A 25725-nucleotide genomic window follows, 5' to 3' on the forward strand; every position below is an offset into this window, starting at 1 on the left:
GAATGTGGAAGATGTTTATTGCGCCCTTCCTGTTTGGTTACCCCATAGGTTTCCAATAGGCGTTATTATTCCACCAAATCCATGATATTCAGCTTATTGCAACCTTTATGTAAGTGAGCTCCGGATTTTATTTGCTTCACATACTTATTACAAGTGATTTTCCCACACCCATATACAGTACTAATGTTGAACACCATATAACTTTGGACACTATACTATCATTTAATAATTAAATGGATCTGTTCCGTGTTGATGTCTGTGGGGTAATTAAGCAATAAAAAGGATAGTGAACTGTCGAAAGGATACACAGGCCACACTGTCAAGCCAGGCCCCTTCTCAAGGGCTGATGGTAAAATGTTATTGCCCTTCCTGAGCGAGAGGAGGCCAAAAGGTGACAAGGTTAATTTTATATCTGCCTTACAGATTTACAAAATGCAACATAATTCACTTATGCTGTGCCTCCCAAGAATCTATATACATATAAAAGCCAAAGTATGTCGTCACATCGCTCTGTGATAAGTTTATCGGCTTGTCACTTACCCATTGACAGCCAGTGAGGATGCACATCCCTCCCCCTCTTTGATAGGCTGGACAGCCTGTCACCAATCCAGGGACAGCCAGTGAGACTGCACATCCTGTGTAATTAGACTGCACACTGGGTAACATATGAAGTGTCTGGAGTTCAAATTGGAGGTGAAGAATACAAGAATTTGACTCTTCACTTCATCATCAACCCTGCAACTGTGAGAACTTGGCTTTCTAAATGTTCTGGATAATATAGGGAGAAAAGTGACCCAAGTGTAGCACTCAAGCTCACCCTCTGGTGATGAATGTAGTAATTAAAATAATCCTTTATTATGTAACAATAAATAAAAAACTGGGTGTTAAAAGATTGAACTGAAGGTAAGTTGGATCTTGAGACTGATAGCCGTTTGGCTCAGGATCCTGTGAATCAAAGTGTATCAATAGACCATTGTTAGATTACACTAAATTACAGTCCTTGTGAGGGATCTGTTAAACGATAGGACGTCCAGGGACTTCTCTTTGCTTATATGCAAGATAACATAAATAGTAAATCAATCAGCAGTCGTACTGATAAACTACTGCAGTGTAGGTCAGGTGATTGAATTTACAGTTACTGGTATGGTTAGTGTGGTATCTAGTTAATAGTATATTTAGTATACCACAGTTAAACCAGTAAAAGTATTAAATAGATCTGGACTTATCTGAACCCTCCATTCAGAAGGTAGAGGTACAGGATTTTCACACCAAATATTACATGATATGACCTCATATAAACCTTGCATTGATATAGTAGATGCAATGGTGTATCCAGGTAATTCTGCTAATGCTGAGATATCTTATGTAGGTTTTATCACATCCGTATGATAACTGATATGACCTCACATGATCTTGCACTGAAGAAGTGTGCAACCGTGTTACCAGGCTATTGTAGTGCTTTAATACTTTGCCATTGTCTGACTGTACATCAGCATCTTTACACCATAGGTATAGGAGTGTACAGTCTCATTGAGGACAGATTGTAAGAGAGTAATCCCAGCTATGTATTCACAGCATAGAGACCAGCCCCCTGAGGATCTAGGGGTTGGTATCACATATAGGGAATGTCCTATAGTAACCTTTTGGGTCAAAGGAGGTATAATGATATCTTGGTACTTGGAACACCGTAAGGCATACTGCCTCGCATGGCGAGCTGATGCGATTCCCTGCTCCTGCTCGATATAGGCTTTAATGTGTTCCGATGGACTAATACAAGCCTCGCAATTTGACTAACAGGGTTACTACTCTGAAGATAAATATACTTACGCAATGCTGTGAGATATTTTATCCCACTAGCTTGCTAAATGACACACTCGGGCTCCTGCTATTAAGACTGAAATATATCAGGGGCTTATCTCCATTAGGAGTATATACGAGTATCTCTTCTCTAGGGGGTGTTGTTTATAGTACATATTTACCATTTGATCATATCATCCGTTCACTCCAGGATCAGCTTTCACCTTAGCTGACCCACTACGTATGCCTTACGGTGTTCCAAGTACCAAGATATCATTATACCTCCTTTGACCCAAAAGGTTACTATAGGACATGGGAGGCAGGGATTTCCTTTCCTATTGCCTGATTTTGCTGCGCTTATGGTATTATTATAATTCCCTGTACTGTATTGTCTTTGTAAAGCGCAGAGTACAATGTCGTCGCAATATAAATAAAGCTATATACATACATACATCCCTCCCCCCTCTGTGATAGACTGAGCGGCCTCTCATTCACCCAGGAAACATTGGGGGAGGGGATTTTAATGGCAGTGGAAACAGCCAGGAGAGGAGGTTACAGATGAGATAAGTAGGAGGATGAAGTGTAGTATTCACAGAGAAAAGTAGACACAGTAAGTCAGAGTGTGCAAAGAGAGGGGAGGACAGTGTGTAAAGAGGAGCAGGGCATGATGGAGGGGGGAGGTAAGAAAGCAAGGAGGGGAGAGGTGGCAGCAGCGTGCATATGGGGGAGGAGAGAAAGCAAGGTGAGTAGGAGGAGGGAATAGAGAGACAGTAAAGAGAGGAGACAGATGAGATAAGTAGGAGAGGAGGGAATAAAGTGTGGACAGAGAGGAGCAGACACTAAGGTAGGGAGTGCAAAGAGGAGCAGAGCATGATGGAGGAGGGAGGAGAGACAGCAAGGAGGGGAGAGGAGACAGAAAGCAAGAAGAGGAGGAGACAGAGAGAGACAACAAGAAGATGAGGAGACAGAGGACGAGGAGGGAATGGAGAGTAGTGTGCACATCGGGCAGGAGGAAGGGCAAAAAAAGTGATGGTGGGGTCTGGCCCACTACTTGTTTACATGGTTACAAGTGCATGAAAGCAATCTAGACCATACTGGCCAACAGTAGCAATGCCTTGTAGCACTACCCCAATATAAACATATCCTCTACTTAACGAGGCTCAAGGTGCTTTACACATGAGGTGGGTCATGAATTGCCCCTTATCCATTTTACTAACAGTCCATATATAGTTACACTTATCGTATGGGTAGTCTTTTTCCTTTTATTTTCTCTTTATGGGGGAGCGGAGAACCTCACCTGGCAATCAAGTTTTGCGGCCAGACTCTATGCTGTCCCCTTGGGTGCGTTGTGCCTTTCTGGGATCCCACCTTGATCCACTTCAGCTGGTCTCTTTTCGGGGCCGGTCCCTCTCCATGAGTTTCTGAAGGTTTCACCTGGTGCCCCAAACTTGCCAGAAAGTTGTGAGCCTCACTTGGATCTTTGATTGAGACTTTGGTGTCCCTTTGAGAACCATGAGGCGAAAGGGGAAGCCCTACCGGTATCGGATTCCAGCGTTGCGTAGGATTTCTGTGACTTTCTTACATTTATGCGTTTCTGCAGTGTAATTGCCGCCAGATCTGGGAACAAGTGTAGTTTTATGTAATCAAATTAAAAAAACCTCACTGTTTCTAGCCGCCTCATACTCTAATGTTATTTCTCCGAGAGGGGTTGTCCTGGTCTTCCTGTAACACGCTAAATTCTGCCACCTGGTTTTTCATAGTGGCCATGTCTTGCACCAAAGAGTTTTCAACTTCCCCAATCTCCTGGACTCCAGTTCAGTAGTACGCTTCTCCCTGCCCAGCTCCTTAACTGCCTTCTGGATTTCTCACTGAAATGCCATTAGTTTCACATAGAGTTCATCTATATCTTGTTTGGTATATAACAAGAGACAGGGGCGCCCAATGCAACATCCCATTGACAAAACATATATGGTAAAAAGTATAAAGTTAAATACTTCAATAATTATATTAAATACTTGGTTATTTAGTTAATCCTTTGGCCAAAGCGTCATAAGCCTGCATACCAACGCCAAGGTATAACCAAATTAATGCAGGTTCCACAGTACAAGGTAATAGAATCAGAGCAGGATGTAATTTCTCTTCAGAAGGACTTGGAGAGACTGGAAACGTGGGCAGGTAAATGGCAAATGAGGTTTAATACAGATAAATGTAAGGTTATGCATTTGGGATGCAAGAATAAAAAGGCGACTTACAAATTAAATGGAGATATATTGGGGGAATCCTTGATGGAGAAGGATTTAGGAGTGCTTGTAGACAGCAGGCTTAGCAATAGTGCCCAATGTCATGCAGTAGCTGCAAAGGCAAACAAGATCTTATCTTGCATCAAACGGGCAATGGATGGAAGGGAAGTAAACATAATTATGCCCCTTTACAAAGCATTAGTAAGACCACACCTTGAATATGGAGTACAATTTTGGGCACCAATCCTAAGAAAAGACATTATGGAACTAGAGAGAGTGCAGAGAAGAGCCACCGAATTAATAAAGGGGATGGACATTCTAACTTATGAGGAGAGGCTAGCTAAATTAGATTTATTTACATTAGAAAAGAGGCGTCTAAGAGGGGATATGATAACTATATACAAATATATTCAGGGACCATACAAGGAGCTTTCAAAAGAACTATTCATCCCACGGGCAGTACAAAGGACTCGGGCCATCCCTTAAGGTTGGAGGAAAGGAAATTTCACCAGCAACAAAGGAAAGGGTTCTTTACAGTAAGGGCAGTTAAAATGTGGAATTCATTACCCATAGAGACTGTGATGGCAGATATAATAGATTTGTTAAAAAAAAAGGTTGGACATCTTTTTAGATGGGAAAGGTATAGAGGGATATACCAAATAAGTATACATGGGAAGGATGTTGATCCAGGGAATAATCCGATTGCCAATTCTTGGAGTCAGGAAGGAATTAATTTTTCCCCTAAATGGGGTTTTTTGTTTGCCTTCCTCTGGATCAATAAGTATAGATATAGGATAAAGTATCTGTTGTCTAAATATAGCATAGGTTGAACTTGATGGACGGAAGTCTTTTTTCAACCTCATCTACTATGTAACTATGTAACTATGAACCCTTCCTTTTACCTCTGTATTGTATTGTATTGTATGTCTTTATTTATATAGCGCCATTAATGTACATAGCGCTTCACAGTAGTAATACATGTGGTAATCGAATAAATAACAGATAATATAAATAACAGATCATGGGAATAAGTGCTTTAGACATAAACATAACATTAAGGAAGAGGAGTCCCTGCCCCGAGGAGCTTACAATCCCCTGTAAGAGGGGAAGAACCATTATAGGTCCTATTCCTGCAGCAAAATGAAAAGACCTCCCAAGTTATAAAGGTGAAGGGGGAGTGAGCTCTGGGGGGAGATGCCATCAGCCTCCAAATATATATTCATGATGTGGTGGGTGTAGGAGTTTGAGCTAGCTGGGAATGTGTTTTAATCAATTTCTGACTGGTAGCAGTTGTTTGGAGGCTGGTGGCACCTCCCCCTAGAGCTCACTCCTCCGCCACCTTTTAACTTGGGAGGTCTTTTCATTTTGCTGCAGGAACAGAACCTATAATGGTTCTTCCCCTCTTAGAGGTAAAAGGAAGGGTTCACATTGTAGTGTAGGACCTGCATTAATTTGGTTATACCTTGGCGTTGGTATGCATGCTTATGATGCTTTGGCCAAAGGGTTAACTAAATAACCAAATATTTAATATTATCATTGAAGTATTTAACTTTATACTTTTTACCATATATGTTTTGTCAATGGGATGTAGCATTGGGCACCACTGTGTCTTGTTATATACAATTGCAAAGCTTAGTACAGTAGCTCTCTTGTTGACATAAATATATACTCATGATGTGGTGGGTGTGGGAGTTTGTGCTAGCTGGGAATGTGCGTATATCTTGTTTGGTGGAAGGCAAGATCTTGGGCGCAGAGCTGCGCAGCATTATTGCAGGTGAGATTGAGGTTGGAGATTTGCCGGTATATTGCTGAATAGCAATGGTATGTGGAGTCCTGGGGCAGAGCTAAAGGATTAGGTGGCCATCCTGCTGCACGTCACGCGTGCAACACCCATTTGGATTTTTAATGGAATGAGATAAAGCCAGACAAAGACTTTGTATTGCGGGTTCTCGCTTCATCTCTTCTTGCAGGTGAGATTTTGCTTAGGTTGTGGGTATCGCCTGATGGATGAGGCAGGTCCATCCAACTCACAAGCTCGCCGAGGCAAGATCTGGCTGAGATTTAATTTATTGTTTTTTTTGCCCTCTGTTTTTTAGGGGGGGGGGGGGTGGAGGGGGCAGGGGGTTTCTTGATGTTTGGTATTGATAGACGACGGGAGCCAGTCTTCTTTTCCCCACCCACTCACAGTCTACCCTCATAAAGTCAGAGGCCTGAGGCGGCCATCTTGTCCTAGAGCATATTTATTTATTTTAGCCATCAGATCAGAGCAAGGAGGGCCAGGCGATTGTGTCGGATAGCATAACGAATGGCCCATGAGACCGGGTCCTGCTCTTGGTATCGTACCATATTTTTCCAGGCGATAATCTTGTCGGGGGTAACATGCATTCCACTAGGGTCGCGATAGGCTTCAGGGATAGCGTTGGAGGCACACCCTAGGGAGTCGGCCACTCGTAACTACGAGAAGGCTACTTGATCGTTTACGATGGCTGCAGTGCAACATAAAGCTTGCATTCCTGGCCCTGGGATCTCCTCCCACTGATCCTCGTCGGGGGTGGTGGCCAACACCGGTCGCCTAGACAGGGTGTCCGCTCCAATGTTCAAGGGGCCCGGTTTGTATTTCAGGGTGAAATTGTAATTGAAGAGAGCCGCCAGCCAGCGATGGCCGGCCGCATCGAGTTTGGCGGACGTCATGATGTAGGTGAGAGGATTATTATCTGTCCGTACCTCGAACGACACCCCGTACAGATAGTCCCGAAGTTTGTCCACAATAGCCCACTTAAGGGCCAAGAACTCGAGCTTGTGCACTGGGTGACAGTGAGACTGCGGCTGATGTACGCAACGGGTCGCAATCCCTTGGGATATTTTTGATGTAACACGGCCCCTAGGCCACTCAGGCTAGCGTCCACATGTAGAATGTATGGCTGTTCGGGATTTGCATAGGCCAGTACTGGGGCCGCCGTCAGGCTCTGTTTTAAGTCTTTAAAAGCCTGTTCGCACTCGGGGGTCCATTTGTCCCCGAAGGGCTGTTGGGCAGGGTGGGCCTTCTGGCCCGCATCCGTCGGATATATTTTGAGTAGGCTGTTGAGGGCTTTGGCCCGACGGGAGTACCCCTCCACAAATCTGCCAAAGTAGCCGCAGAACCCCAAGAACGAGCGCAACTCTCCCACATTATCCGGTCGGGGCCAGTTGACAACAGCTTCTATTTTGGCGGGGTCTGTGGCGATTCCTTCACCGGACACTATGTGTCCTACGTACGTCACAGAGGTCCGGCAGAACCGGCATTTATCCAAACAGAGTTTGAGTCCTTCCTGGGATAATCTATCCAGCACCTTCAAGAGCCTAGCCTCATGCACTTCCAGGGATTTCCCGAAGACTATGATGTCATCTAAATACACCAGGCATTCTCGGGGGTTCAGGTCCCCTAGAGTCTTCTCCATTAACCGCTGGAAGGTGGCCGCGCCCCACATATGCCTTGGGGCATGCGGGTGAATTGATAGAACCCTAGGGGGCAGACGAACGCTGTCTTCTCTTGGTCTTTGGGGTTCATGGGGACTTGGTAGTACCCTGACCGAAGGTCCAGTACGCTGAACCACTGGCTCCCGTGTAAGGTATCTAGGATTTCTTCTATACGGGGAAGTTTATACTGGTCCGGTACCGTTCGATTGTTCAGCGTCCGATAATCCACACATAATCTCACCGTCCCATTCTTCTTTCGCACGACTACTATAGGGGAGGCGTACGGGCTATCATGACTCCATGACGATCCCGGCTGCTTCCATTTCGTTGATGGCCGCCCTTACATCCTCTACGTCCCTGGGAGCGAGTCGACGTGAACGTTCCCGGAAGGGCTTTTCATCAGTCATACGAATGGTGTGTTGGGCATTGCGACTACACACCACGTCCATCTCACTGGTAGAGAACACGGCTCTTCTTTTTTCTAGCTCTACTCGTAATCGCTCCTTCCAGGCTTCCGGCAGGTCAGACGAGCCAAAGTCAAAGTCTAACGCTACCCCGGGATCTTCTACTCTGATCGCGTTCACGTGCACGGCTTCATCCACGGAGCTGACCGGATAAATCCTCCCTATTCGTTGACCCACATCAATGGCCAGGGGGAAGGGCGACATATTCTGTACCATTACAAAAATTCGGCGGGAAATGGCGGCGGGCCAACTGCGAATCTCTGGCACAAGGTGATACCCTCGGCGGACATCCTCTTCGGGGGTGCTTTCTAGAGAGAACTGGTGCTCTTCGTCTAGGCGGTCAGCGTAGAACAACAGCCCGTAGTCTTCCGAGGGGGATTTAGGAGGGGCTGGGTCGGCTTGAACCAGCTGTAACTGTAGTCTGGACATGGGTAGCTCGTTAGCTTCGTGTAAGTAGGCCCGGATGACGGCCTGCACAATATCAGCATTCGTACCGAGGATGATTGGGTACTTGGGCGTATCTTTGGGTTCCGGACACACGAAGGAGTCCACCTTGATGGGGTGAGATTTCCCCGTGTTGAGCTGTTGTATTTCCAGGTCCACGGTCACCAGGCCGTCGATGGGGTAGTCGTCATTGCTTAGGCCGCGTACCTTGATATGGTCGGCTGGTCTCAAAGGCCGCTTTTGGAGATGGCGGTCATAGAACCCTCGGTATATGATGGTGACTTGGGACCCTGTGTCTAGTAGAGCGGAGGAGTAGATCCCGTCCACTAGCACCCGGATCAATGCTACCGGTCCCACACGGTTACCCTCTTCTGGCGGGTTTTCTCCTCCCTGAGGGGTCCCGGACGTGTCGGTGTTGGCCGCATACACCCCGCAAACCATGGCCTGTGGCGTGAACTTCTTGGGAGATGGACTCCGGTGTCGGGACTCGCCCATCCGACAGTCGTACGATATGTGTCCCTTCTTTCCACATTTGTAGCATGAAATATCCCTGGGGGCAGCGCGGCGGTCGTACTGAGGCGAGGTCCGTCCCGCGTATTTCGGCTTCTCAGAGGTGGGTTGGTCCGCGGCCTCTTCTTAATTCTCAGCGCTCCCTTTGGGTTTAGCACTGTTACTGGGCTTAGCCTTCTGAGGGGAGTGTAACAGCAGATGCGTCTTGTGCTCTTTGACCTGCTGCAGGAGTTGGATGAACGAGGGGGGGGGGGTCCCCGGGTGAGGTGGTCCCGGATCATGCTAGCTATAGGGTGAGTAGGACTGAACCCTCGGAGGTATTGTTTACGGAGGTATTCATTCATCTGAGAGGGCGTTACATATTTATGATGCAGCAACGGCCCAAGAGAGATTTGTATACGGTGTATATAAGCAGATAGATCTTCCCCCTCCTTTTGATTTATGGCACAGAACTTGGCCCACAGAGCGCCATCATCTTCTTTTGCGCTATAGGCCTCCACCAGGAACTCGATCATCATACGGGATGTTAGTTCGGGGTATTGTTCTCGATGAATACTAATCAAGGTGGACGCTGGGGGCGCAGGCACTCCATAAGTCTTTGCCATTTCACCACGTCGGTGCAAGACCATTCTTCCATTACTCCCCTAGTGTGCTCCTTCCAGGTCTCTATCCCATCCTCCCCGGTGGGCACAGGGAGCGTCCCCGAGAAGGCCTTTAACTTCCGGTACCTTTGAGCATGGGTGGCCAAAGTTAGTGCTTCTACTAGCGGCGGTAAGCTGGTGGGGGTAGTTAACTGGTCTATCTTGTCATTGAGTTTTTGTAGCATATCACTGCGCACCCCGGCTTCGGCGGATGCGCTCGACCCGGGAGAACTGGCCTCTGACCGGCCACTAGCTGCCTTGCTCTCGGGGTAGTGAGCAAAGGGAAGGGTGGGGTCGTCCTCATCTAGCTCCCTTACAGGGGGGTCTCGAAGGGGGTAGACAAGAGGGCTACCATAAGGTGGTGCATTGGGCAATGGCAGATACTGGGGAACCGCGGGTTCGATTATTGCCAGGTCTCGCCGGCAGTCCACAAGCAAGGTGTTCCATTTAGAGTCTTGGTCTACGAGTACATCTATCAGGCTGGCTTTGGCACCTCCCGGAAGTTGTCGTAAGGCCGTTTGCAAAGTCTCTAGGGGTAAGGCCAAAGGTACTCTGGTCACAGCTACGGCACGACGGGCCAGCGTGCGCATTTGGCGCGCCCAGTCACATATCTCCTGGCGGGTAGGAAGGGCCATGGCGGTAATAATTTATTCTCGAGGGGGCACCCCAGGTCTAAGACCTCAGCAGCGCCTACAAATGTAGCCCTGCTTCCTATCGAACGCAGGCTGCTACCCTGTGCTGTGTCACCTGTAGGCTTGCAGGGCCTAAGTCTCTGCCACGGAGAGCCTGGGGTACTCGCGCGATGATTATAATGGGTGCAGCGCCTTCACCTGCGACAGCTCCCGCCGGAGGGGGAGTGGGCCTTCGCAGGACGTATACACGATAAATACCACCACACAGCAGGATACCTTAACCAAACGACTTTATTTATATTCAACACCTTACACATATATATGGATACCAGCGCCCTCCCTAGAGGAGGCACTCTACTCTGCGTCACGGCGGACGCCAACCCTCCCGTGTCCCTTCACCGGGTGATCCCACCCCGTGTCCAGTCCCCCTGGGATAAGTCCTCCCACCCTCAAGTGAGTCAGATAGATATGTATATGTGAGTGTGACTGCGCAGCCACTGTGTCCCGAATGAAAGGATGGTACCGTTGGTGCACTTGTAGAAATACCTGCCGGGTACTCCGGTATCCGGTACTGCTACAATCTTCGCAAAGGCTCTGCAGGATCTAGAAGTCGTCCTTCCTCCTGCGTGGCGGTCCAGGGCGATCCCACCCGGACATGCGGCGGAGAGATCGTGGGGTCTGAGCCCAGACCTCACACCAATTAGAACAGTCCGGTTCTCGATCTTGCGACACTAACGGGGACCAGGAACCTCACTATGGCAGTCCCTAGCTCCGCTTGTCTCTACTGGGACTCAGGGCCTAACTGGGCCTGGGGCATGCGGCCTACGTAGGGGGCGGTTTGCCTCCCCACACCGAAGCTCCGTCTCCTCTCCAGCCAGCTCTGACCAACGTGCGCAACCACCTCCTTTTCCTCCTTAACCTCGCAGCCCATTGGCTCAGCCCTATCACGGGGACCCGCGGGGGTTGATGGGACCTGTGTCTCGTTGACTCCCTCCAATTAGCACTCTCCTCCTTCGCGGGCTTTGGCCACACCGTCTGCGCATGCGCAACCTCTGTCTAGGTTAGGTTATACGGATTGCCAACCAGAACATGGCGTCTTGCATGACGCGGAGCCTCCGCAGTGGAGCACTCTCCATGCAACGCACCCTCCAACAACAACAAGGGTAAGAAAAAGGGGACCCGGCTACAGCACCAAGGCATGGCACCTTTCCTAAAAATATCTTTGAAAAGTCTCATTTAACATCTGTAATGGAGACATGTCTTAATAGACCAGTCTTTCACAGGCACATGAAAAAAACTGCTACTTAAAAAGTGGGAAGGGTGGAGAGGTTACATACCTCCAACCAACATTTTCACAGATAGTGTTAGTGCTAGAGATAGTAAATGATGCATGCTAACTAAAAGAATGCTCCCAGCCCATCTAGTTCAGTCCTTATACACAAACATTTTGTTTTTGTTCTCCATACATAATAACCAATAATAAAATACCCAACCATGAATAATAAGGCATGCAAATTGCCCCTTAGAGTTCTGGTGCTTGATAGAAACTGTGTGACCTTCAGGAATAAGATTTGTATAGCCCACTAGAAAACACCTTGATACAATTACAGTCATATTATTCATGCTTTGGCATACATTATCTTGTACATCAGGCAGCCAGTTTTGTGGTGTGGTTAACACATGGTCACTTATTGAATCCTTAGATATTTATTAGCATTTGACTTTATGCAGAAACTGTCAGTTGGGATACCATCCGATAATTATCCTTAAGGGCAAGTAGCGAATAAGATCTTACCACAAGCTGAACACGTCCACCATTCAAAGCTTCAGGATTCAATTCAGGCAAAAAGTGCTTACTGCAATGCAAAAAAAATTAAATAAATAAAGTCTTCTAAGCTTTCTTAATTCTTTCAGCTGCTTAGGGGTATACGAAGCAAAGCCTTGAAGCAATATTAGGAGATGAAGGGGTTATATAAACCAATATCTCCATAATTTCAGCAAAATTTTACAAAATACAACTCTCTTTCTAATCATCACACACATCTTTAGTTTAAAACTTTTGGTATCAAAATATTTGCATTGTATTGCTTGTAACATCCAGTATATGTAAAAAAAAGTATAAGAATTAAAGCATTAAAGAATCACACGTGAGAAAATATAGTTAAAGTGGTAGAAGTGATTAAACATGTGATGTGTACTTTTTAACCCTAAACGTTCCCTAAATTGATGGACAATACTGCTGGGAAAAAGGCTGTTCCACAGTCCAATTACAGATAATAATGTTTAAAAAAAAAAAATCAACATATCTTACAAGAATAAGGGAAGAAAAGCGAAAAGACAAAAAAATATAATATAGTGTAGTTTATTCTGCAAACATTTCAAACCATATATAATGGTTGAAAATACACTCTCATGGAGTGCCTGGAATACAGGTATTGAAAAAAAAATAGATATTCTGATTCAGGGGTCCACGTTTGGAGGATAGATCTTCAACAGGGTTGCCACCTTCTACTGAAGGCCAACCCGGAGAATTGTTTTCCCCCGACTGCTCTTACTTATCAGCGGCACCCTCCCAGTATCTTCCTTCTGCAACTCAATATGGCTGTGCGGCGTCACATGGCGCTGCGTTGCCATGCCAACGGCGCTATGCAACGTCACGTGGAGTCTCGTCATGTTAACGGCTGTCAAGTGACGCGGTTACGCCACATTGCATTTCCGTTGGCATGGCAACACGGCGCCATTAGACGCCGCGTGGCCATATTGAGAACAGTTGCAGGAGAACAGCTGGTTCACAGGAAACGGCAAGAGGCTCCACACGGCTCCACACAGCTCACGAATCACTGCACAATTGCAAATGCTCCGTGTGGAGCCTCTTGCCGTTTCCTGTGAACCAGCTGTTCTCCCGCTGTGAAGACCACAACGCTGACGGTGACTCCATAGCCTGCTACCTCCCTTACCATTGGAGGAGAGCCGAGGAGGTCCCGTGACGTCAGACGCTGTTCGGATGCGAAGGAGACTGTTCCTATCCAGAGGATTCGTGTGTAGCTGTGTGCTGTATTGCCGGCGTCGCTCCTAACCCTGAGTTGGTTAAACTGCTTTTTATGATCGTGGAGCATGTGAGTGTACTGGAGCTCACTGCTCTAAGGATTTTTTGTTTATTAAACTGTATTGTAACATGATCTTTTCTGTTTTCTTGATCTGATTCCTGTGAACTACAATTCACCTACGAGAGGCGTTCTTGCGCTCTGTGTACTCCTCCTGTTGTCTATTGAGGGATTGTGAAATTCCTCACACCAGCAGCATCTCCTCTTGGTGATATCATTTTTTGTGATTTATTTGTGATATATTATTGGGTTTGCACTTACCTTCTCTTGCACTCATAGTGTAGCAAGTAGAAAAATTTATATGGGACTTGTAAAAATAAAAATGCGCACTCACAAACGTGACAGGAACATGAGCAAGTATGAGTACTACTCAATCACCAACATAGCAGGATATTTTGCAAGGTAAACGTCCTGGGGCTCCACCATGTGCTGCAGGTCTCAGTATCGCGTCGCCTCTGTGTACCGAGTACTTCTTCACTCCAGACGGAATCTCGCGAGAGTTGTGACGTCAGTGGGAGCTCCTAGACAGTCTGACTCCTCTCCGTTGGCGAACTCTGCATCCATAGGACTTAATGCATATACTCTGCTCTCGATTTAATCCAAGTGCCAGTACGCTGGTATATGTGCATATATTAACATATAAAATTCAATATAGATTGCATAAAATGATCCGAAACACACCCTACGCGTTTCGTCCTTAAAACTTCGTCAGGGGGTATATAAAAACATGGAAATGCAGACATAATTTATATATGTGATGACCAATCACAGCTAGACTTCACTAATTGTGTAATGGACAACATACGAGTAGTTTATAATATTAACTACTTTCACTGCTGGTGTTAAAGCAACTGAATCAAAATGGAAGTAGTAATAGTACATGTAATACAAATATAAACAACATTCATCGACTAAAGAGAAATAACCAATCTATGTATGCATATAATTAAATAGATGTACATATATACTAAAAGATTGAAATGCGCAAAAGGAATCATTCTTATATAATTTGATTATATATATTATATTATCATGAAGAGAATAGAGTCAAATACCAGAAATAAAAGGGACTCAGAGGGAACAATGAATTATAACAATATTAGATAATATTAATATACAATACATAATAAATATGATAGCATAATAAATATCACGATCAAATCAGAAGAATACTAGAACAAAAATATATATATACAGTATATATCCAAGTGATAAATGACAGAGGGGGATAAACTTAGAGAACAGGGCACAGATGAAGAGATCAATGGTGGCATATTGCTGGATGGCAAATAAAGTTATTAATATTATACAATGAACCAATAAATAATTTATCAATTTGGACAGAAGACAGGTAAACTCCAGAGGGAACAAGAAAACTTGTTCAACCCAGACATCCAGAGGAACCCATCCATATATACAAACTAATGTCAAAGTCAGAACTCAAATAAATTATAATATCAATGTGTGAGTTTTGGATACAAATATCATATAAACAAAGTATATTGTAACAGATCAATACTAATCAAATAACAGGTACCAATCTGAAGGGAACAAGAAAACTTGTTCAAACCAGACCTCCAGAGAGACCCGCCATTTACAAAAGGACAGAAAGTCACACCACTGTACTAATATCAATGGTGTCATTAAGGCCATTGGGATGTAGCATCCCCAAGACATAAACCCAGTAGGTTTCCCTAACACATAACTGTTTGAATCTGTCACCCCCCAAAAAGGAGGGTGGAATATGTTCTATGCCCATAATGGACAGTGAGCAAGGGTTATTGTCATGGATGTTTGTGTAGAGACATGATAGACTATGTAGTTGGTAACCATATAAGACATTTCTTCGATGCTCAAGAAATCTAGTACTCAAGGCTCTAGAAGTGCGGCCCACATATAGTAGGCCGCACTGATATGATATAAGGTATACCACATACATACTCAAACAGTTAATATAGCTATTTACCTCATAGAAAGTACCATTACTATGTGATGTAAATCTGTGACTTTTATTTATGTGCCTACACGTTATACATCGACTTCTCCCATATATATATATATATATATATAGTCAGATAAGGCAGTTGGCACTCCAATAGGTGCTGGTAAGCCACAGGTGCACGTCCCATATAGAGAATGTAGTTATACGTTACCGTTCCAAGGATTGGTAAACAAGAGACAGCACTCAATGTTGAAAATCAAAGTGTATTAGTGAAAGCAAAAATACATCCAGAAACCCAACGTTTCGGTCCTACAGAATGGGACCTTCCTCAGGGGGATACAATATATATATATGTGCCGGGACCTGTGCCTGTAAAAATGTCTCTGTAAAGCGCTACGTAAAACTAGCAACGCTATACAAGACCATGCTATTATTATTAATTATCATTATTATTATCCATCTGTCTCACAGAGCATTCTCGATGTCTTTAAGGCAATAACCTATTTCATAGAAGCGCATAGCCATTTGTAGAAGGGCATCATCCAGCTCCATTGGATCACTAGTTATCCGCTTGACACGCAAACGTTGCGAATAAGGGAGTCCCCTCTTGTGTGGTCTAGGGTGATGACTGTTGAAATGTAGCAGGGTATTTTGATCCGTAGGCTTATGAAAAAGCCTTGTTGCCAGTCTGCCCCTTGATTTATAAACCATCGTGTCCAAGAACACAATCTCTTTCATACTGAAGTTAGCGGTAAATCAGAAAGTCGATAGGATTTCGTTAAGTAGTTGATGAAGTAGAGCAACTCAGATTCCAATCCGCTCCAAATGATAAACACATCAATCAATGTAGCGTATGTAATTTTTCAAGACAGTATGCATATGGGGCATCGTGAAACACATGCGTCATTACGTATACATCCATGAACAGATTGGCATAGGAGGGCGCCATATTGGATCCCATGGCTGTCCCCATAAGTTGTAGATAATTACTTTTCTGAAATAAGTTTTGTTGAGAATTACCTCAATGAGTAGTATCAAAAATTCTGGGGGTGGCCCATTATGCCTCAAACTAGCGAAATTTTGTCCGGATGGCATCAATGTCTTCTTTGTGGGGAATGTTCGTATATAGGCTTGAGACATCAAGTGTTGCAAGAATGCAGTCTGTGGGGTCAAAGGTGAGGTTGTTTAATTGACCAAGGAAATCGGTCGTGTCCTGGACATAGGTCTCCATACAAGTGACCATAGCCTGGAGAAAGAAATCAACAAACTGTGATAAAAGGATGTGATAAAGGATGGCATAATGATCCTCTTGCCGATATATTAGGCCGATATAATAGGCCTACCCGGAGGTGCCATCATGGATTTGTTTATCTCTGATCAACAATGCATGCGCATTTCGATGTGCAGACTACATGACGCGTATCATGGCAACAGGAGGATGCTCCCATCAGAGCACTTATGCACAGAACGCTTCGATTGCTGAGACACTTACGCTAGGGCAATCCGATGACATGTTATGGTGCACTATGCCTTTTGACTTGCCGAACATTTCCTTTGATCTATTACGCATGCGCATCTCACGTTGCAGACTGCAGTACGCGTATCATGGCAACAGGAGGACACTTTTGTTCAAAACACGCATGTGGAGAACGCTGCGATTACCGAGACACTAGCACTATGGCAACCCGATGACGCTCTCCTGCTGTTGGGTGCATGACTCACCAGATAGGTTGGCTTCAATCTATGTTGGCTACACGCGCACCAATCAGATGGATCCAGAGGATATCGGACTGTAGGCATGTATTCACGAATGGACCACAGCTGACCAGTTTGCGGGTTTTCGTGATTTTTAAATGTTTGTCAGGTGTTGGGACACACATGGGTGAGGGTATAAATGTCTGTCACAGTTACTTGATTGCCGCACAAACCTGAGGAAGGTCCCTCTATGCGGACCGAAACGTCGGTTGCGGTGACCAGTATTTCTACTATATACTTTTGGATTACAAACGTGTGCTGTCTCCTTTCTACTGGACCTACATCTGGTAATTTTCTGTATGTACAGTTGTGTGAAAAAGAAAGTACACCTCTTTGAATTCTATGGTTTTACATATCAGGACATAATAACAATTATCTGTTCCTTAGCAGGTCTTAAAATTAGGTAAATACAACCTCAGATGAACAACAACACATGACATATTACACCTTGTTATGATCTATTTAACAAAAATAAAGCCAAAATGGAGAAGCTATGTGTGAAAAACTAAGTGGCGTGTGATTGCATTGAGAGACAGATTGCCGAATTCACCCGCAAGACTTTACTTGCAATACACAAATCAAATTTAAAGAATATGACCTCACCATTTCATAATTTTGGAACTGGTTGTTTCAAAATCTCTACATTGCGTATGGAGCCATTGATATGTCAGTTCTCTGCTTCTTTCTATTTTTTCTGAATGGACTTCACTGAATTGGCTGTATTCTTCCTCTGTGTCTGAAATAAAAAATGCAATGTCATATTATACTCTAAAACTTGTGAAAATAATAATAAACAGGTTTCTTAACACCATGCTTGAGAAATCTCAGACACGCAAAATTACAGAAATAACTACAATAAGAATTTATATGAATAAACTCAGTTGACAACTAAATTGATTATAGGCTGGTAATCCCAAAACACAGTCCCTGATAAAGTGTTCACCAAACATGTCAGGGCATGGCAGTTAGTGCGCATACCATCATACAGCAATTTCTGTAGAGGTTTACTAAATTATACAGTATGAACAAATATATAAAATGATATTTTAGATATAATGTTTTTTATTTGGATATTTTTCATACCTCCCAAATCAGTTTATAGGATCATATTGGAAAGAATTTGGAATACAAAAATCTCCTTGAACTGAAGGCAAGGTTAATAATTTAGAAATGCTTTGGCAGTATTCATTTGTGTATAATGTTTTGTTCATACAGTACTGTATTAGGAATAACATTTTTAATAAGAGATGCCTTAAAAGATTAGCAGAAAGCCATGAAATGTACTTTGATGGTTCACTGTGATGATTTAAGGATGGGAATATCTATAATTAAATCCTAGTAATGGGAATGCAGGAAGCACTAGTTCATACCAAAACATTCTAGGTTTTTCAGTGATTAATTATATATCATTTTTTATAGCACTCTATGCAACACTATAATTTTATATTTAGGAGACATTCATGCAGTTCCAATAGATAAAATCCTTATGGCTTTTTTCTTCTAGGAACCAAGAATAGCATAGAGGAAATCCCATCTTCATATTATTTACTGAGAAACTATGGTACTGATATCAAATAAATTAATGTATTACAGGTTGCAAAACCTTTTAACAGAACAAACACAAGTATTTTACAATGTGTTATTTGCCTGAAGAAGGAACTTGAGAGGTCTTTGCATCTCATGTACAGCAACATCGTACATACTCTAAGGATAAGGTATCACAAAAGACTAAGAACAAAAAACTTTCTTAAAAACCTAAGGGAACATTATGATTCTAATTTTGGCATAACACGCTAGGAAATGCCCCCTAGCACTGTTGTATTTATCAGCAACTCATAAAATCATATGACAAAGCTGCATTTAACATTGTTGTCATGGTAGACCAGGTCTTTTAACACCATTTATATTTAAGGGATCAGTCACAGGGCAAAACAAGGCAGTGAAATAAACTGAGGTTTATTTTGGATAAGACCTTGAAAACAAACAAGAATACATAATACAAAAATATAAACTTACAGAGGTCTGGGGAATGAGATCTACCTTTCCTAGGTGTAGGGACCCACTTCAAATGAGTTTCCCCTGTCCGCTTCTCTGCTTCAGGATATCAGAGTGCTCAACAAACAGCAGCCACTCTGACATGTATCTCCAGCTGGTCACAGTCCAACTCCACACTCCTTCCCAGAGTGTCTCTCCTTCTGAGGGTAACTTATGCTCTCTGGGGTTCTGTTCTGGCTGACAGATTCAATCTGTCAGTGGTGACATTGGATACCGAGGCTTGAGCCTCATTACTCCAAGTTATCTTGCTGAGTATATTGTCGCACATTTAGAAAGCTTCTTGATCTGTGTTACTTACCACAGTTGAGTTGGTTTCACAGGGTCAGCGCTGTGATGGGCCGTGGGTAGCGATCGAATGGGTTTGCAGAAATCGCAGCAAGCTTCTTGATCAGCGGATTTGCATTCCGGTCCAGTTCTTTGTCAAATTTCTTATTGAGCTTCTTTAGATGTTTGTCCAGCATCTCGATGCCCAGCTCCCTGTGAAGGTCTGCTATTCTTGTAATAAGAGGCACGTCGGACGCAGTCTGAAGCGCCTTGTTCTGTGCTTTTTGAAGAGATGATCTGTGCCATTGGTGGCAACCGCTCCACACCGGAGAGGCTTACGTCATGGTGGGTCTGATAATTTCCTTAATCTCATTGACTTTGCTTTGGATGGGCATGGTCCTTGTCTTCAGCAGGGGGTACAGTGCTGCCAGCTTGACTGATGCCTTCTATTGAGTCTTTTCATTGTGGTTTCTCCAGCTTAGCTTGCTATCTAGGGTTACCCTTAGGTAACAGCTGCTGGTCTCCCATTTGATGGCTTCTCCGTTGAGGCTGATAGGCGGGTGCTCCTTGATCTTCTTTCTGGTAAACAGTGTAACTGTGGTCTTGCTGGAGTTTAGTCCAATTTGTTAGTCGCTGTACCTTGATGACAGCTTGTCCAGAGCTGTTTGGATGTTGTTAGCCACTTCCTTCTCAATGAAAGACAGAGATGACTGCCACATCATCTGCGTAGAGTGCCAGCTGAATCTTGTGAAGATCTGTGGGGATGTCATTCATGAAGAGGTTGAACAGGAATGGTCCCAGGACTGATCCCTGTGGCACGCCCGCACGGATAAGATGTGTTGTTGAGAGCTCTTCTCGCACAGCCAGGTGGAAGGTGCGCTCCCCCCAAGTAGCTTGCAGTCAGGTTTACCAGGTAATTCGGGAATTCCAGGTTGATCATCTTGTGCAGCAGTTCTTCATGCCAAACTCGGACAAATGCTTTTGCCACGTCCAAGAAGACGATTCCAGTTGAGTTGTGGATGTTGAATCCATGGCTTATAGTGTCCACGACTCGTAGCAGCTGATGGTTGGTCGAATGCTCCTAACTTATGCTCTGATCAGCAGCATCCCTTATAGAGCCCTCTGTGGCTATCCTTTACATGGGAGGGGGTGCTGGCCAATCAAAGCACAGATTAGGTTGCTGACACAAAAGCCAGAGGAGGGTGCGCTAAGGCACTCAAGACCTCCCACTGGGTAGGAGCCTCAGAGTCTGGACAGTACAGTTCTCTTAACTCCCAGATCTGATCCGCAGTCTTTCAATTCTCCCCAGGAGTCCTGACACCTAGCTGTCCCAACTCTGGTTTTAATCCTATTATTTCTATGGAGAGCTTCAACTAAGTGAATTTCATAGTCTTTCTCCATAGAAATTACAGTAACAGTGGAATATCTAATTTACTTTCTTGCATGTTAATTCCATCACCACACAATACCAGGTATCAAATCTGTGAGGAATTGCTAACACAGGCATAAATACAGACATAAGGTAATTATGTAAAAGACAGGACTTAGAGTTACACACAGCCAGCCCAAATCACATCATAAGACAATGCTGACTTTCTAAACTGGGGGAAGAATTCTTACATACATGGGTTACATTTACACATTCCCTGTTTTTCCCCAGATATTAAAGACATTTGGCTTGATTAAATATTACTAGGACTGCCAAGTTACACTTTTTTTAGGGGTAAATAGCTGGGATTTCTCTTTATTAGGTCCCCCAGCTACCCCTACCGTCACAATGATATAAACGATCAGAAGCAAAGGTTTTACATTTTAGGGGTATATGTAGTCGGTATAAAATAGAGTATACAGTGGTACTATAAAACCTACCTATGTTCAAATTGAAATGCATATAAAAAAACCGACCTATTAGATAAAATATGCATTACTGACAGTATACATTAAGAATTTGATTACTATTTTAAGGTACACGTGTTGCTTGAAACTCTGTCATTTTAAAAGGGGATATTTAAGAAACACGTCTTTCACTGGTATTTTTGAATTTCCATTGTGCCAAACAATCCAGTAGCCATTATGTCTGCCCATTTAAGAATTAAATCATTAGTAATTGAGGAAAGGCTATAAAGTGAAATACTGAACACACCAGAAAAAAAAAAAACCACAAAGGGAAAAGGCAGTATTTTAGCAGTAATTATAGTAAACAAATGGTAAAGATTGAATCAAGTTATTTGAAAGCTTCAGACGGAAAAACAAACTTTAGCATGATGGGGAAACCGCTTCCAAGATTTGTAAATGCATTTGTCCCGTGGGCAAGTAGCTACTCAAAACCAGCTGCCATGACAAAATCTTTTATCCTGGGTAAGAAATAAGCTATTGTTTACTGATCGATCGGCAGATAAAGGGAAACAGAAAGATATATATCTGGCGTATGTTATAATCCAATGCCAATCGCCCAGCTTACACGTTTGTATAAGAAAAATAGACACCAAGTAACATTCTGTTAAATTGCATTTTCGATCATTTCATAATTATATTTACTCTCTAGCTTGCATAAAATGCTTGTCCTTACAGAGTAATGGTTAATAAAGGAAGACAGTGAAAGTATTAATGCATTAATAATACATTGTACAGAAATCTCCGAATAATGGCTGAAACTATAGTCCATTGTAAGTAGATGGGAGCGAGCTCGTTGATAGTAAAGTGTCTAGTTCGCTCTCAAATGCTTCAGGAGCACTCCCTTGAGAGAGCTCCAATAGTGTATACAGTTGTGTGAAAAAGAAAGAACACCCTCTTTGAATTCTATGGTTTTACATATCCGGACATAACAATCATCTGTTCCTTAGCAGGTCTACAAACTGGGTAAATACAACCTCAGATGAACAACAATACATGACATATAACACAGTGTCATGATTTATTTAACAAAAATAAAGCCAACATGGAGAAGCCATGTGTGAAAAACTAAGTTACACACATATATATATACACACAATATATATATATATATATATATATATATATATATATATATATATGTATATATATATATATACACACACATACACATATATATATATATATATAGTAACGCTGGGTGAGTGTGCTGGCGTTCCCCAGCTCTTCTCTGACACACAGGGAGAGAGACTACCGTGGACTGGACTAAGACCTTCAGGACAAGACCCCCAAAGACCCCCCTGTACAACGTTCGCATACTCTGTATAAAATGTGAGTCTGGTTGACACTTATTCACATGATACATAAATCCTCATTTTTTATCTACACTATTGGATAGCCTCTTTTTTTCTTGTCATCCTCCGAGATTGAAGGAAGATACCCATCTGCCCTTTAAGAAGAGCCTGAAACCACTAAGGAAACCTAAGATCTTACGGTTGCATATCCTCATTTGTATATATTCACTATTGTACATATTCACAGGAGATCATTTATACTGCGCTCCCCTATATTTTTTCACATCACATATTCACTAGAGCAATGAGGTTGTTCTTTATGTTGAGTTAGAGCTGCACTAATTGTTGCTTCTTTTGTCACTTTAATAACTTTTGTTAACCAGCACCAGGTTATTTTTTTATATATCAACCCTAATTATGGAGCTAGTGACACCTATGACTTTCAATGCCAACAGTGTTGTAAAAATACATTGAAAAATGTGTGTGCATGATTATGTGCTATGATTGAGAATGTAGAAGTTTTCACCACACTGGCATACACATAAATATTTGTTGTTAAACCCATCACACAAGTTACGAAAAAGTAAAAAAAAAAAAAGGAGAGGTATATTAAGGATAGAGCAAGTCTTTGACCAAGATAGTTTCTAGCAGGCCAGGAAACATCATATTTGTTTGGATGTTTTTGTATGTGAGTTACAATGTTCTGTAATTATTACTAATAAGATTTTGGTAAGTGACTATGGCCCAGATTTACATGAATAGGAGTTAAAGCATGCTAAAGCCTACCACCCTTTTATGAATCTGGGCCTAGATGCTGTACCCAAAGATTATAGTATAATATCAGGGTGCATGATAGTTGTGCAAGCACACAAACAATTTGAGCATTAATAGCTTGCTCACCTTTCCTCTACAATGGTGATACACTGGCGACACACTTTATTCGAGCTCGGCTAGTCCCACGAATTCGGGTATACCCGGGTGTATTGAGGTTTGTGACTGTTTTCTGCCCGAGTGCATTGGGTTATTTTCCAGGCAGGGATTGAAGCATTTTATTCCCGCTGGCTGCAATACTGCACAGTATATATATATATATATACTGCATTACAATTCATGAATTTATGCCATCTGGTAGACACGCGAAGCATTGCAGCCTATTAAATCCTAATCATTATCATTTAACAGATCAGCCGCCCGTCAGCCAGGCATGAACCCAGGCTGGGAAGGCAAACGCAACGGGGCTTGTCAGAGGTGAGGAGCGGCGCATTCCAGGTATCTGCCAGGTACAAACTGGGTATTTGCTCGAATAAAGTGTGTCGGTGCAGTATGCATGCTCAGAGACAGAACTAGGTGGAAGGGGAGTGAGCAGGGCAGATGTGGGCTGGGCTACACAGATGTCACTTAGTGTGACATCTCAGCAGCAACCAAGGGGCATAGTGTGTGAAGCTTAAAGCTATAACACAATTTAGACACTGTTTCCTATTATCTTTGCTTCATAGAAGTTGCAGACCAAGAAATATCCTACATATGTTTTTTTAAATAAATCAGTTCTGTACTATGAGAAAATACTTGTAGCCTTTTTTTAAATTACTCTGTATGACATTTTTGTGTATCATAATGTAACAAGCCTCCTGTTTCTATAGCAACCACTTACAAAGTCACATCCCCTTCCTCATCTGAAGCAGGCTCTGGAACACCCCTTTTTGAGCCCTGCCTTCTCCCTAGCAGTGCACCAATTGTATCTACGCCGACTCTTCTCTGTCTTTGACTCCCTACTCAGACCACCCTCAGCTGCCTCTTCTTCTTCCTCCATCTCACCTTAGGACTTGGCTGACTTCAAGGAAAAGGTTGAATCCATACGCCAGGACATCACTTCTGTTTCCTCCTCCCATCCTACACCTCTTCCTAATTCTCCTCCTGCCTTCCTTGACTCTTTTCCCACTATCACAGAGGAGGATGCGTCACTGCCGATCTCTTCTCCCTCTATCACTTGCCCTCTTGACCCTATTCCCTCCCATCTCCTAGAACCTCTTGCTCCTATTATAATCCCTACGCTCACACAGATTTTTAACTCCTCCTTCTACTCTGGTACCTGTCCCTCCTCCTTTAAACATGCAACAGTCATACGATTACTCAAAAACAGCAAGCTTGACTAGAGCTGTCTTTCAAACTATCGGCCAATCTCCCTCCTGCCTTTTGTCTCTAAACTCCTTGAACGTCTTGTATTCTCTCGCTTGCTCCATTTTCTCAAGACCTATTCTCTCCTAGACCCTCTACAATATCAATCAAACTATTCAGGTATTTCTCTTACCGTCTTTGCCTAAAAATCAGGTTTCCATGGCAACCAGATAGTATAAATAACGGAGCTATAGAGACACACCCACCCTTGAAAAAGTTTGTGCTAAGAACGAAACGAGCGTCGGGCAGTGATGACGTCATGGTCATCGTGTCAGTAGCATTATTGCAACGCAGGTTGCAATGATATCTCCCCTGGAAAGCTCTGATTTTCACTTCAAAACAGTTTAGCAAGTGTAACCAAGATGTGGGCCGACAAGGCAGCCACTAGCAGAGATTAGACCTTAATGCTATATCACCTAACGGGCGTTACCCGCTCCTGCTCCATGTCTATATCATCATATAGCCACACGATATCTATGTATGTATACAATCGCTCTGCAAGTGGAGACCAGAACTTATAGGTCTCTTCTATAGATATACACACATCTGAGATTTTTGACTTTTCCACTCCAGCTTTTGGCGAAACCATCGATCACCTCATACCTCAGTTGGCTCGCATTTTATCCGGTTTGTGAGAAATGATGTGCCACAGAGGCCTCAAGATCATGCCTACGTATGGCAGCCTTGTGTTGGCGGATCCTGTCCTTGACATTTTGGTTGGTCTCACCTACGTACCCCATCCCCATAGACATTTGATCAGTTAAATTACGTTCTTGGAGAGGCATGTATAACATTGTTTAATAAAGAACTTCTTGTCAGATAGTGGATGAAAGAATTGATTACCTTCTTGCATGCTGGTGCATTGACTGCAGCAGCGAAAGCAGCCTACCTTGGAGGGACCAAGGAAAGTTTGAACTAATTTCCTGCCACCTATGTCTGCTTTCACCAGGTGATCCCTTAAATTTTTCCCACATTTATAAGAAAATAAAGGTATTGCAGTGATGGCTGAAGCTAAGAGGCCATCTCTGCTTAGTAGATGCCAAGGTTTCAGGATAATA

At 43.4% G+C, this 25725-nt stretch overlaps 1 protein-coding gene across 2 annotated transcripts in view; it reads right to left on the reverse strand.

Annotated features, from left to right (window-relative positions):
* Positions 1-25725, reverse strand: part of LRRIQ1 (leucine rich repeats and IQ motif containing 1) — a 338249-nt gene that overhangs the window by 45754 nt on the left and 266770 nt on the right. For both annotated transcript variants that reach the window (XM_075600485.1, XM_075600486.1), the window contains exons 24-25: positions 17589-17721; positions 11980-12040 (exon numbers count right to left, since the gene is read on the reverse strand). In XM_075600485.1, coding sequence (XP_075456600.1) covers positions 11980-12040; positions 17589-17721 — 194 coding nt within the window. The remainder of the gene's footprint in view (positions 1-11979; positions 12041-17588; positions 17722-25725) is intronic.

This window comes from Ascaphus truei, chromosome 5, assembly GCF_040206685.1.
Source record: "Ascaphus truei isolate aAscTru1 chromosome 5, aAscTru1.hap1, whole genome shotgun sequence".
Classification (NCBI taxonomy): Eukaryota; Metazoa; Chordata; class Amphibia; order Anura; family Ascaphidae; genus Ascaphus; species Ascaphus truei.